The 15,158-nt window shown below is 41.0% G+C and overlaps 1 protein-coding gene across 3 annotated transcripts in view; it reads right to left on the bottom strand.

Moving 5' to 3' along the window:
• Positions 1-15,158, bottom strand: part of LOC146503293 (syntaxin-1A-like) — a 101,160-nt gene that overhangs the window by 16,806 nt on the left and 69,196 nt on the right. For all 3 annotated transcript variants that reach the window (XM_085184494.1, XM_085184492.1, XM_085184493.1), the window contains exons 5-6: positions 9,896-9,969; positions 9,248-9,356 (exon numbers count right to left, since the gene is read on the bottom strand). In XM_085184494.1, the coding sequence (XP_085040620.1) occupies positions 9,248-9,356; positions 9,896-9,969 (183 nt within the window). The remainder of the gene's footprint in view (positions 1-9,247; positions 9,357-9,895; positions 9,970-15,158) is intronic.

Genomic DNA, 15,158 nt, shown 5'->3' on the forward strand with positions numbered 1-15,158 from the left:
TTACATGCCACTAATGCCGGTCATTAACGTGTCTCTTCTATAGTTTCTTTTCTCTTCTCCTTCTCCTCAGCCCTGCAGTCACAGCAGATGGTCGCCCCTCCCTGATCCCTCCTCGGCCATGGCAGGAGGTCTCTTCCCATTAAAGGAGAATTTGTCTGTCTGGAGGTGGTGTTTATTGGACTTTTCTGTCTGATATTGAAGGGTTTGTTTTTTCCTTACAATATGAAACGCGTTGAGATGACTGCTGTTGGTGCTATATAAATAAAATGAGTCAAATTGAAGTCAATACTATTCAAACTGGAACTCCTTGGGGAAATTGTTTTGTAGATCAAAGAAATTTATAGTAACCCTGACATGGTGTGACCAGTTCTTCTGTGTGATATTAAAAAGAGTGTAGTGAGATAGTAGTTTGACACTTTGTGCTTTGCTTGTAATGATGATTTTATTAACTTGAAATTCTTGGAAAAAGGCAAATAACTCCTCAAATTTCAAATAATTAGAAAAAACAACTCAATTCATTCACAGTAGCTTAAAGTAACAGACCTGCACGGCTTACTTTGTGAACTCTTCTCATTCTTTCTCACCACTGGACCCCTGGGAGGGGATTTTAGAGGCAACAAAATCTGGATTCATGATCCAATCAGCGTGCGTGAGAATGCGTGTGATGAAGACTGGTGGTTGCTGTGGGGCCTCAGAGACGGAGCGGGTAGCGTGTTGGTGACTGATGATGGTCGGGAGTCAGAGCCGACGATTGCCTTCGCGAACAGAATTTTGATGAAGCCGCACGCAAGCATCCATGGCAGAGTCCATTCACACTTCTCTTTGTATACACAGAGCGCATCGTGTGCAATTCAAACTTCATATCCATATCAAACCAATGAATTTCATTTAGTTGTGAGTAAGTGGTTGCACAGTTTCATTACCGCGCTTAAGAGACATGTTGAGCAATAACATTTCAGCAGCATGACAAATGGGAGGATGAGAACGAGGCACAAAGAAGAGCGAGAGGCCACATTCACTACATCGCTGCGATTGGTTTCCAGCCCTCTCTGATAATAATCGCTCTAACATCAGACTAAAACTACAGCATTGAAGAGGGTCAGAGAGGAGTGACAGTGAGTCATGCATAATCATGAAGACAAAAAAATTGAGGCACACTACCCTACACTATTTATCTCACTTCCTACACACACACACGTTCCTCATAGTTTTTTGTTTTAAGCCATGACAGTCTCTGAGGGAGGCTCTTAGCTGTTACCATGGAGACCTAAACCCTGAGAAGCCTAATATGAAGCCAAGAAGTCTCACTTCACCCATGGTGTTTATGGGCTATTAAATCATTGATACTATGTTGCTACCAGTAACAGCATTATTTCATTTCCATTGTTATATAACACAAATCAAGCGAGACCCTCCAGGAGCAGAGAGAAACGGCACAACCAAGCACAAGAACAAGAAGTGTAATTTTCTATTACATTTTGCCGATCTGCACCCATGTAAAGGAGATCGATCTCTTTTGTTCCCGAGGCAGGTATGTGGCGTACATCTCTGTCTTTTCCGCTGGCGTTGCAAGCGCGCTTCTCCTAAGCTAAAAGAGCGTCCACTGAGAAATAAAACACAACAATCAAATGTCAAAGAGACCCTGCAATGCCTGTGACCAACATCCACTCCACCCTGCTGGCCTGGCCTCTCTGCTCACTGCTGCAAAATAATGGAAGCAAAATAGCATATCAAAATATGCATTCTCAATCAATAGTAAACTAAAAGGCAAACACAGTGGATTAAACTCATATCAAAGTGCTTTAAAAGATTAGCTGAAAGTCCATGGGTTAGTTCAGCATTTGTAAAATGCACTCACTTGCTGTCTTGCAAGAAATGGTAAAGATTTACATTTCTCTAATATTCAGCTTTTGAATATGAAAACATATTGTATTAGCCGAGCATGAATCCTAAAATCAGAAAAGAAAATAGCCTGTCTGTACTAGGGATGGGTACCGGTGTGTTCTGACATAAACGGTAGTAACCAGACCGAAAAGCAGCGCACATTTCGGTGCTTTTTTTTCCTGAGCTGTCATACACTTTGAATTCTAGCCAATCACTTTACGTTTCCGAGGATAGTAGGCGGGTCCAGGTACGTACGTTCTTTTAGAGCAGAGCTACAGATTAAAAATGTCCAAGGCGAAGCGGTCAAAAGTCTGGCTGTACTTCACAGCAAAAGATGCAAACTCAGCAGCTGCAACAAGTGCTTTAAGATGATACTGTGATACTGTCAAAGGAGGTAACACCTCGAATCCGACGAAACACCTGGCGACGCATAGCGGTTTTTTTAAAAGCCGAAAAATGCGCCGTATTTGATAGCTTGCTGCGAGACCTCACACCGAGCACATCTACTGCAGGTGTGGTGCCTGTTATCGGACCCAGAGTTAGCAACATCGACCAAAAAGCTGAAGAGTAGAGTCCTGGCCCCTAGCCCTGCCAGTGTAGCAGAAATGATGAGGATGATGATGCAGCAGCAGCCGTTCTTCTCTGCGTGAGTAGCTTAATGTTGTTGGTGTGTAATTTACGTTGAGTAGGCTAACCACGTTATTACATTAATGCATGTAAGGTGAACTAGCAAACACCATCATAGCTACATGCAGCTGTCTTCTTGTTTGATGGCAGATACTCCCTTCACCCTGGCCAAAAAGGCTAAAATGACCAAAGAAAAAGTGGAAAACTGTTAAACATGAGAGGTTTTTGGACAAAGTTTGTGTTTTTTCCCATTGTTTAAGCTGCTTCCAGCCAAGAGTGATACCATATATGCCCCATAGCTGCAGAAAAGGCTAACATTGTTACCTTTTTACAAAAAATCAGCTAAACATGAGAGGTTTTTGGACCAATTTTGTGTTCTCCATTCTTTAAGCACCGGTTTGAGCACCGTTTAAACACCGGCACCATTTCAAAAGTACCGGTTTGGCACCGGTATCGGATAAAACCTAAACGATACCCATCCCTAGTCTCTACCTTAAAAGAATAAAACTGGATAACCTAAAGCTTTAAAATCACTATCAAATCAATTCTTACTCTTTTTCTAGTGAAAAGAGTGAAGTAAAGTGAAATGACGTGGACCCAGCTGAAGAGAACAATCCAGAACAGAGTCCGTTGGCGTGGTGTTGTTGCGGCCCTATGCTCCACCGGGAGTCTACAGGCTCGACAATGATTTAAGTGAAAATAGCATACAGTTTTATGGCTTTAATAAAGTGTCTCCAATACACTAAAACTGTTTGAGTTCAGGTCTGAAAACCAAAAATTGTATTTATCATCCATTCATTTTCTTTCACTTATCCATTTCAGGGTTGCGGTTGGCCTGGAGCCTAACCCAGGTTACCACAGGCCTAACAAGAAACACACAGCCATTCACATCTAAGATCAACTTAAAGTCACCAATCAATCTAACATGCATGTGTTCACACAGTCCCAAAGAGTTCCTGAAGTAAAAGTCATGGGAAGAATATGCAAACTCCACACAGAAATGTTGCATAACTCAAAAACGTCTTGCTGTGAGGCAATGGGGCTAAACAGCACAACACACAGCGGTGTTGCCCAAATTTTATTGATAGAGATAAAATTCCAGAAGAATAGATGTATAGAAATGGATTTTTATTAGAAATGATGCATCTAGATCTATTTAGGACATTATAAGGTACTCAAAAAAATTCTGACAACAAATCTGTGGAGAAAACACCGAAGACGGCAGTTAAAGGAGATGATAAGTGTTTTCATGCACTGACATGAGTGCACAGCTGAGGTTCACGGCTGTTGTCGCAGATAAATCTAACACTTGAGGCAAAGATACGAGCCAGAAACACTAAACACCACCAATACTACCAATTTTGCTCATTTGTAAAAGACATAGGAAAGAAGAACATAAGGATGACAAGAAGTTATGAACCTTCTTTTAAAGCAAGAAAGTTGTTCTCAATTACCCGAAATAACTTCTCGGCTAGACCAGCTAGTGGTCTTGAATCAAGACCACTAGCTGCTATTAGTAACAGAGCGTTACTAACGTTAGTAGTAGCGTTACTAAGCGTTACTAATACTAACAGGGCGTTACTAATAGCAGCTAGTGGTCTTGATTCAAGACTTCTTTAGAGTCACTGTTGATCAGGGGCAAAAATGTTGTCTGGACAACAACGTGTTTACATGACAGTGTACCTTTCCTGTTTTCTTTTTCATGCATGTACCCAGCGGGTTTGAGTAGGAGTGAACAGGAAAGGGGATGAGCAGCAGAGGGAACATCAATACTCAGTCTGACAGAGCAGACTGTTTCCCTCTGTGTGACACACTCTCATTGATTCACAGACGTGCACACATACACATGTCGGAGGTGCAGGCACGACAGAAAAAGGCCACTTGCTACATCACCCTAAATGATTTAAACAGTGTTAGATTCAACTATTATGGACTTCTTCTCATTCTTAAATCCCTAAACTCCAAGTGATGATTTCCCGATCTTTCTTTCCATCTCCGTGCTCGCTCTCTGTAACTAATCCCTTCCTTGACGACAGGTGAGATCAGCTAAGGCCTCCTGTGACTCCACCAGCTGACAAATCAAATCCAAATGGATCTAGATGAGCTCAAGGAAAAAGTGAGTCACATGCGTGTGTTTAACTTCACTAGTGGATTTGCGTTGTTCTTTTTTGCGCACGGTTGTTGTTGTTGTAGTCTGCATATACTGGGCGGAGCTCACGCATACAGACTGGTCGCATGTGTCCATCTAAACTGACATCTATAGAGGAAATGACATCTATACCAAGCGCCGTGCGACATAACTGCCCTTGCTCTCCTCTTGCTATTGCTATTACATGAGTCACTGTCTCTGGATGCTCGTGTGCATGTGTGTTTTTATAAAGGGGACTCTATCATGATTGTTAGGGGCAGCTGGCACAGTGCGGTCTGTCAGGATGCTGTGTCAGAGGCCGTGCGAGGTGCCTGGTCCAGGAGCTCAGCGCCTACAGCTAATACCCGTCAAATCACATTACACATGCAGCGTGTCACGAGTGAGATGAGCTCAGATCTGAGCTGCAGCAACCTGGCATGTGCATGCATATATTTGTGGGTGTTGGTGATGTATGCGTTTTGGAAAGTGGTTTCAGTGTGAGGGTGGTTGTTTTGGTACACTACACAAAACAATTCAAAATAAAATATGGGTGTGGGAAACTGAAATTTCTCTATAAATCAAGAAAACACTGCATTTTTGTAGTCTTTTCTCCACAAGTGTTACTGATGATTCTGTGGGATGATAATGGTTGGACACACTCTCCAATTTGTATTGTTTTATGTGTGCGTGTGTGTGTGTTCAAGTTCAAGCTGAAGACATTCAAATGCGACTTTGAGAGTGAATAAACTGAATATATTTATAAATTAAACTTGAATGTCAGCCCAGCTGAGCAAATGTTCTATGAATAACGATGTGCTGGAAGCTGTTGGAGCAGCTGTGAGATGTTGCGATGATGAAGTTTTCCTCCTGCCGGAATTTATTAAAAAAAAAAAAAAAAAAAGCAGAAACCTTGAAAACAGAAAATGTCAAAAGAAGCTGCGCCTACAATTACAACGCTTCTCGCTACACAAGTTTCTCTGATTGAATTTGATCAAGTCAATCAATTGAGGTTTGAGGGGTCATGGTGTGTGGTAAACAGTGTGCAGACATACTAAAGCTCTTTCAAAAATGGTGAATACACCTCAAGTCTGCACACATGCAATGATTTTTAAGATTTAAAGTGGCAGAAAATGGGTACAGTAGTACGGAGCCCCGCAGGGGACATGGGAGAAAAAAAAATTAAGACGGACTTTTGCGAGATCTCGCAAAACTAACTCGGGATCTCGCAAAACTTTTGCGAGATCTAGCAAAACTAACTCGGGATCTCGCAAAACTTTTGCGAGATCTCGCAAAAGTTTTAGCCGCATTCTTCCCATTAGCTTGAAGCTCGAGGTCGAGACCTCCCGGCTGTAGACCTACTACAGCCGGGAGGAACACCGCTTTCCCGGCACATCGTGCCTCGACCTCCCGGTCGGCTTCGAGCCAGCGTCCGAAGAATGCGGCTAAAACGTTTGCGAGATCTCGCAAAACTTTTGCGAGATCCCGAGTTTGTTTTGCGAGATATCGCAAAAGTTTTGCGAGATCTCGCAAAACTTTTGCGAGATCCCGCAAAACTTTTGCGAGATCCCGAGTTTGTTTTGCGAGATCCCGCAAAACGTTTGCGAGATCCCGCAAAACTTTTGCGAGATCCCGAGTTAATTTTGCGAGATCCCGAGTTAGTTTTGCGAGATCCCGAGTTTGTTTTGCGAGATCCCGAGTTTGTTTTGCGAGATCCCGAGTTTGTTTTGCGAGATCCCGCAAAAGTCCGTCTTAATTTTTTTTCCTCCCCTGTGGGGCTCCGTACAGTAGCCCAGCTGGATGGTAGATGACTTTAAATACCATCCACAGTAACAGGTGCACAAGAGTGGCAAGCAAGAAGGTGGAGGAAGGGTGGAGTGTGTGGAGACGAGCGTCAGGAGTGATTTGTGACAGAAAGATAACAGCAACAGTAACAGTGTGTGCAAGATGGTGACACCTGCTATGATTGATGTTTTATAGATGGTGGCGCTGATAAAAACACCGGAGGTCTGGCTGGAGGTAACAGACCTAAAGATGCTAAGAGTTTCACTAGTAGTGGCCAGATAATTAGAAATGAGTGCATGAGAGGGATAACTCAGGTTAACAATTGTTAGAGATATTTAAAGACACAAGGTCGAGATAGTTTGGACATGGTCAGAGAAGAGATGGTGGATGCACGGGCCAACTGATGCTGAGCTGTTAAGAAGATGACCACAGAGAAAGTTCACAGATGTATTGAAGGAGATCATGCAGACTGTTGGTGTGGCAAAGGATACCAGAGATAGAATGAGACTAAGGCTACGTCTACACTAGCTCGGATAAATTTGAAATATACCGTATACGTCTGAAAACGCTCTGTGTCCACACTATCGTTTTCATTCGTTTTCACAGAGTTGTGCGTCCACATTGAAACAGCCAAAAACACTTTTCCAGTACTGCGCATGTGTGAAGCGCAAGATGTTGCGGCAAAACGTTGAGGAAAAGCAGCAAATTTTTTAAATGGACTAACAATGAGGTGGAGTTGTTGCTGCGAGTAACACAAAAGCACAACGTTGGAAAAGCGAGTGAGAGTTAAAGAATGTGAAGAAAAGCTATCAACGAATATTAGTCTTTAATAGGTCTGTCAAAATTGAGAGCAAACAAAACTGCTGTGCAATGCCCGCCGCTATCTTAGTTTAATTGGTCACATGACTACATCACATGACTAAAATGTGTCATCGCTTTCAATAAAGGCTCCTGGTTCGCTGACCACACTGCGACGCGAAAGCGGCGTTTTCAAATATATCCGCTTTGGAGAACGTTTTCAAGAAGCTCTGTTTTCCTTGACCAAAAACATCGTCTCAGTGTGGACGCAAAGCCAAAACTGAGAGAAAAAGATGCGTTTTTAAACGAAAACGTTTTAGTGTGGACATGGCCTAAGGCACATTATCTGCTGTGGTGACCCCAAAAAGGGAGCAGCTGAAAGAAGAATAAGAAGGAGGAGTGCGTCACCGCCAACTGAGACCCTTTCTGTGTTTGGATGTTCTCTCTGTGCCTGTGTGGGTCCTCCAAGGCTTCTCTGGCTTCTTCCCATAGTCCAAAAAAAATGCATGTTAGGTTAATTGGTTATTCTATATTGATGTAGGTGTGAATGTAGGCATGAATGTTGCTTTAGGCCCCGGTGCCAGCAGGGATAAGCTCCATCTCCCCTAAGCTGGATAAACAGTTCAGAAAAAAAAGGATGCAGATCTCATTTTCAGGCTAATTAACATGAATTCAACATCTGAGCAATAAGAGGGAGGACAGATATGAAGAGGACGATGTTTGGCCTGAGGATAAAACACATGCTAGGAAATGTGGGAAAAGTGATTTTGACAGCCTTTTTTTTGGACAGATGACTAAAGCTGACCATTTTGTTCAGTATAGCAACAGCACACCTACACAAGAGTTAGATGTTATACTGTACGATAAGAGGGTGTGTTCTAGGTGGGATCAGACCAGTGTTGGTCAAGTTACTTGAAAAAAGTAATCAGTAACTAATTACTGATTACTTCCCCCAAAAAGTAATCCCCTTACTTTACTGATTACTTATTTTCAAAAGTAATTAATTACTTAGTTACTTTTTAAAAACACGATTTACACCCTGAATAGGTGATAAAGTGATAGATCTTTCAGCCCAATTCTACTTTTTCTGCATAATCATCATACAAAATGTAATCAAATGGAAAAGTCCATTTTTAAAACTTGTTTTATTTGTTTTAATCTTTTAACTTTATGCATCAAGCAAAAATTTAATTATATGCACCATTCTCTGACTGGAAGAAATTTGTTTAACATTTAAACCTATTTTCTGCACATTCCAGCACATAAAATAAAATATTTTTTTGTGTTTACACTCAGTCTTTCAAATAGATGCAAGTAAAACACAGCAGAAAATAAATAAAGTCAAAGACTAGTGGTCCTGTTGCTCTATTTTCACCTGTAAAGCAGGAGTGGGGTAGGCGGAGGTTTACTCTGGTGCAGGTGTGCAGCGGTCAGTGGAAGAATCCGCGAGTTTCTCTGTGAGTTTCCCATTACGTCGTAGCTACTCGGTGCTTGTTTGGAAGTTTAGGGGTTTTTTCGCTGTAAAAAGAAGTTTTCTTCCCACGCACAACGGACACTAATGTTTTTGTCACTTTTTATGGAAACTCAAAGTAAGGTCAGTACTTCCACGCTTTAAACGCTGCACGCTCATACTCTCTCTGCACTCGATATATGATCCATTGTTGATCTGCACACAGCTGTTGTCACGAACGTCGCACTCGCTTACGTCACTGTCATGAGACATTCTGGCAAAAAAAAAAAAAAATCACGGTTTTAGTAACGCAGTAACGCAGCGTTCCTACGGGAAAGTAACAGTAATCTAATTACCATTTTTGCAATAGTAATCCCTTACTTTACTCGTTACTTGAAAAAAGTAATCGGATCTCTGGATCAGACAAACCAGATAGAAAATACAAATTAGAACAACAATTAAATTTTTTATCTGGCATATGAAAATAGATGTAGATGTTCTGAATCGGTGCAGTGTTCACACAGGTACAGTCACAGTTTGAGGGGTGGCGGTGGCTTTAGTCTCCCGGGTCTACTCACTAATCTCCAGTTGCCTCTGAATGCGTCCCTTGCAGCGCTCCCTGTAGTCCGACTGAGTGGTGTTGTATTCTGACATCACCTCGACAAATTTGCGGGACAGTGTGGAGTGCTGCAGAGACAAGGAGAAACAACAAACCACTTCACCTGAGTCCGACTGATGCTGGCGCCAGACAGTAAATAAGAGAAGTAAGAATAAGTCAATGCTACGTGAACAGGAGTGTAGCAGTGTACCAACTGCATATTACACACTAATTACATGCAAATAAGCGTGTTCAGAATGGAAATAGGACAAATAGGCCCAACAAGTATACTCAAAGCAGTTAGTATAATACTATACTATGACTACTAAAAGAAACACTTGATATTTTCATGTGCTGTTTGATAGACACCATTAATCCACATTGTAATGGGAGGAGGTAACCTTTCACATGTGGGTTTTATTTGTGATTACGTTTAGAGTTTGAATGCCATGATGTCATCATCTGTGAAGTTGTCTCATCTTTGCTGATTGTCTGAGAGAAATCCAGTGATTCTACGTCCTCACAGAGTGGGGAGGGTGTTAACTAAAGTACTCAAATATGGCTCACCGTCATGCAGTAAGATGCAACTGGAGCACAGCTGTGATTCTGCTGCTTCCCTGAACTGTACCTGTGTTTTACGTATCCTCAGGTCAGCCGATGACCTGTTCTGCCCCTCCTCTTGCTCAATGGTTTGTTGGATACCTGGGCAAATGCACAAAAGTACACATTTGATCAACATACAGCTGCTCTCCTTGAATAAAGGGAGACAGACACTATCTCTACTTTCAAGATTAGGCTTCAAACTTTCCTTTTTGCTAAAGCATATAGTTAGGGCTGGACCAGGTGACCCTGAGTCCTCCCTTAGTTATGCTGCAATAGACGTAGGCTGCCGGGGGATTCCCATGATGCATTGAGTTTTTCCTTTCCAGTCACCTTTCTCACTCACTATGTATTAACAGACCTCTCTGCATTGAATCATATCTGTTATTAACCTCTGTCTCTCTTCCACAGCATGTCTTTTATCCTGTCTTCCTTCTCTCACCCCAACCAATCACAGCAGATGGCCCCGCCCCTCCCTGAGCCTGGTTCTGCTGGAGGTTTCTTCCTGTTAAAAGGGAGTTTTTCCTTCCCACTGTCGCCAAAGTGCTTGCTCATAGGGGGTCATATGATTGTTGGGCTTTTCTCTTTATCTATGAAGCGCCTTGAGGCGACTTTTGTTGCGATTTGGCGCTTTATAAATAAAATTGAATTGAATTGAATTGAATAAAGCATCCAATGCTGCTGGCTGCCTGTAGAGATTAATTAAATCATACACAACGTACAGATCAGATGAATTAACAAAGATACCAATGATTTAGCTGTTCAGCAGTAGTGAAAATAAGGGTACGAATCCGTTGGCGATACCAGAGGAAAGACGAGGAGGTTAATAAAAATCAAAAATGAACTGTAACTGTGCTCACAAATCCTCATGGTACGCTGCTAAATAGATTATGAGGAACGGCAGTTCATTTTGTGTGCAGATCTGGCATTTTGTCCTGAGGCTAGAGCAAGAAGAAAGGTCCAGAGGTTATTAAAAATACAAGAATTCAATATCTGGAGACCACAAACATACACATCCAAATTTATTAGAAATCCAGCTATTTGTTTTTGAGATACCTTGTTACAAGATGGACACGGGAAAGGATGAACTGTTACAAGAGGAAAGGCTAGGAGGTCAAATCCTAATCAATAACACTCCGGAGGCTGTGAATCTTTTACCGCATTCGGTCAATGCTTGTCGAGCTGGGAGTGAAAGTGCTGGACACTTTGTCAATAGGGGAATCAAATTCTAATTCAACACCTGTAATCAAGAGGATGTGATCTATGATCTATGTATTAAACTATAATTATAACCCGGGGGGTGGTTATTATATCTACGTATAATAATGTAGCAATGCACTAAGATTGCCATACATGCATGACACAAAGATTAACTAATCATACGTCAAATCAGTCACTCAGATGAATAATTGATGATGTGGAAGAAGCAGCGACTATTAAGAAATTCATCAAGGTGCAAATTACTGGGGTGACTTTGTAATAGTCACTTTTTCTTGACTGCTTCTTCACTGTCACACATCAGGAAGATGCTGCCGAGCATAATAATGTAAATGAAAGGTTATCAGAGGCCACGGGAAGTACAGTTGCTGAACTATACAGAGATGTAGCTTTCATTTAAATCCAGTTTTTCATTATTTAAGATGGGATTGGATGGCTGATGAAGGCTGCTACACCTGCATGGACACGTCTTACAGTGAGATGTGCAGCTACACCTGACTTGTTACTGTAAGGGTCTGTGTTCGTTTCTATTTATACACACAGCTTCAGTATAACAAACTATCACAGCTCATAGGGTGTTAAAAACATGATAACTCATAATAAATCACTTGCTTTCAGGATCTCTGAAAAACGCGTTCATTTAACATCCATTTATCGATCGGTCCTGATTGATTCAGCCACTGCGGATGCTTCCTTTTTGCCAATTAACTACAACTGTGTATTATTTGGAAAACCCAGACAGGCTAGAGGAGTTGCTTTGTTTATTTAACACAATAATTGGTTGTGTCACAAAGGAGACATTGTATTTTAATTGTTCCAGGAAAATCCACAATGGGTTTTTGATTTACTTGAACATAATCAGTATTGTGCATCATTTAGAAATCATTTCAAATTGGAATTTTGCCTTGAATGTGTTTCCAAAACCACTGAGAGCATGATTAAATCCACTCTTTGAGCTTGTTAAGTCTGTGTCTGTGCCAGGCTGCGCTCAGTACAACCTAAGAGTATTTATAACTCTAGGCACATATAGCTAATTAGGTACGTCTTGTCCACAGCACAGAAAACGAACCTTTGCTTCACTACTTATACACGTTTTTTCTTAATAAATAGTTTAGGTGCATGAAAATAAACCACTAGCACAAATGCAGTATAAGAGGTCCTTAACAGCCAAAGCAGACTGTATATGCAGTATTGGTATTGTGAAATTAAAAATGCTCATTAATACTATAATTTCCCATCTTTATTCTTAACTGGAAAGCTATTGAAAAAGGCATTTGGTACATTTACCAGTTTTCTAGAAGGTACAAAGAATTCACTTTTTAATTGTCTTATTTTTCAATTTTGCTATTTTGATGCTTAAAACTACTTATTTGAATTCTTGGTATTTCTTGAAATAAACTTTCTTTAAAACTAAGTGAACAATTGACCTCATGAGTCACTCTAAAGCAAAAATAAGACTGCAGTCACCTTACAACCAATTAAAAATAAATAAATCAGTGGTTGCCTGGTGATTTTTGTTATGTTGTTGCGATTATGCTGATGATAAAATGCCAGATTCCAACAACTACTTCAAATAAATAAAAACAAAACTGCATTGAGCCAGTTGTCTTGACTTCCACAAGTGCTTGCCTGCAGAACTTCAGCAGCGATTAATATAATAACTTTATGTTCATTTTGATTTACCAAAATGACCACAATTCAAAAAGACCAAGATCGACCTCTGAACCATCTGTTGTCTGTTTGCAAAGAAATTTTGAATTATTCATAATTGTTAAAGAATACACATGAAATACAGTGGCGGGGCGATCGTGGCGCAAGAGTTGGGCGTTCGTCTTGTAATCGGAAGGTTGCCGGTTCCAGCCCCGGCTTGGACAGTCTCGGTCGTTGTGTCCTTGGGCAAGACACTTCACCCGTTGCCTACTGGTGATGGTCAGAGGGCCCGGTGGCGCCAGTGTCCGGCAGCCTTGCCTCTGTGGCTGTGGCTACAATGTAGCTGCCATCACCAGTGTGTGAATGTGTGGATGATTGTGTATAGTGTAAAGCGCTTTGGGGTCCTTAGGACCAAGTAAAGCGCTATACAAATACAGGCCATTTACCATTTTACAGTGGAGAAAATAATTATTTGGTCATCTGCTAAATTTGTAATTTTGCTCACTTACAAAGAAATTTTTATAGTAGTTTAATTTTAATGGATTGAAATGAGTATTTGATCCTGAAGCAACACAGGTGGAGAACACTTTGTTGCTGAACACAGCAGTAAGCTGTTTAATTGTTCTTGGTCATCAGGTTTGCACAGATTTCAGGAGGGATTTTGATTCACTCCTCTTTACAGAAACTCTAAATCCGTTCGATTTCTGCTGTTTCAGCCCCCCAAACAGATTTTCTACCGACTGAGGTCTGGAGACTGGAAAGCCCACGCCATGACCTCAAAGTGCTTCTTATTTAGCCACTCCATTGTAGCCTTTAAGACATGTTTTCAGTCTTTGTCATGCTGTGTAATGAATGGTGTTCAGGGTGACTGTGGTTCCAACTGCTTTTAGATCATGAATAAACTCCTCTGGTGTAGTTTTGTGTCGACCCACCACTTTTCTCATGATCATCCTGACTTCATGACCCATGAGGGTAACTGATGGTCATTTTATATTTATTCCATTTCCAAATTATTGCACCAACAGCTGTCAACGTCAATTCAATTTTATTTATATAGTGTTCACCAAGCTTCTTGCTGATGGTATTTTAGCCCATTCCAGCCTTGTGCAGGTCTAAATTTGTACCTGATGTCCTTTGACAGCTATTTGATGTTGCCCATGGTGGTGAAGAGGTCAGGACAGGTGTGCTTTATGCACATAATGACTTTATTCACTGATTCTGATTTGTATGCTGCATCTATGCTAGCCTGAGTTCTCGCAGGGTGGCAGGGGATCAAATACTTATTTCACTGAACAGCATGCAAATCAATTTATAACTTTTATGTGTTTTTTTTCTGTGTTTTTGGCATTAGTTTGTCTGTCTCTCTCCAATAAAATGAAACCATCATAAAAATTAGAGGCTGTTAATTCCAGCGAGCAAACTGAGCAAATTCACCAGGGGTTCAAATAATTATTTCTCCTACTATATATAAAAAGTAGCTGCTGTTGCTCCCTCTTCAGGATCTATCATAGGGTGCACTCTGAGGTCACTCAGTGAAACACACAGAAAGCAGCAACACAAAGGTATCCCGTGGCATCAAATGACGCGAACTGGAGTGACACAGAGGACTGTGATGCAAGGCCTGGTCTGCCTGACAGCGTGTGCCTCCCGATACATATATGTGTGCTTATCTTTGTGTCTCCAGGCTGTAGGCATGCCAGATGAAGGATAAGGCAATCATCTTCTAGTTCTGTGCACCGAAGTATATATTTTATCTTCCTTTCATACAGAGTATACCATTATTTCTTTACTGAATCTATGAGTGTAAACCAAGTCGTCTGTCAGCTGCCAAATGCTATACCGTCTCATTATGTCTCGCTTGTTACCATCTCTCCGATCCTAAGAAAGTACCAGGACCACGAGATAAACCACTGTGCACACATATAATAAACAGGGCAAGAAAATTATTTTACATGGTCATTAACCAGTTAATTGGTCTCCGCAATGTATGAATTTAAGATATTCAATTTGCTAACACATTGAAAATGCTTGTCAGAATCTCTACAGTCCCATGTTGGCAGTCCAAAGCCTTCATTTATCAGTTTACAGCGATCAAGGAAAAGCTGCAAATTCTCACGTCTGAGAAGCTGCAACCTTAAAATATTTCAGACTTTTTGCTTTAAAAAAGAGATAGAAATTAAACATTTTATTCCTGGTAGTTTCATTCACGGTTATTAGAAAATTCCTCACATCCGTGTAGACAATAAAACTATTTTAAGCATTTATTACATAAAAACCCTGTCATACTCAAGAGTGCAATAATTTTTGGATGCCAATCAGAGTTTTGGGAACCAACTGGTCACTAATTCTCAGAACAAGGCACATTTAAATAAATTAAACAAATGCAAAAAAGTTGAAGCAGCATAGAAAATAATAGTAGTGGC

Source organism: Neolamprologus multifasciatus, chromosome 14 (assembly GCF_963576455.1).
Source record: "Neolamprologus multifasciatus chromosome 14, fNeoMul1.2, whole genome shotgun sequence".
NCBI lineage: Eukaryota > Metazoa > Chordata > Actinopteri > Cichliformes > Cichlidae > Neolamprologus > Neolamprologus multifasciatus.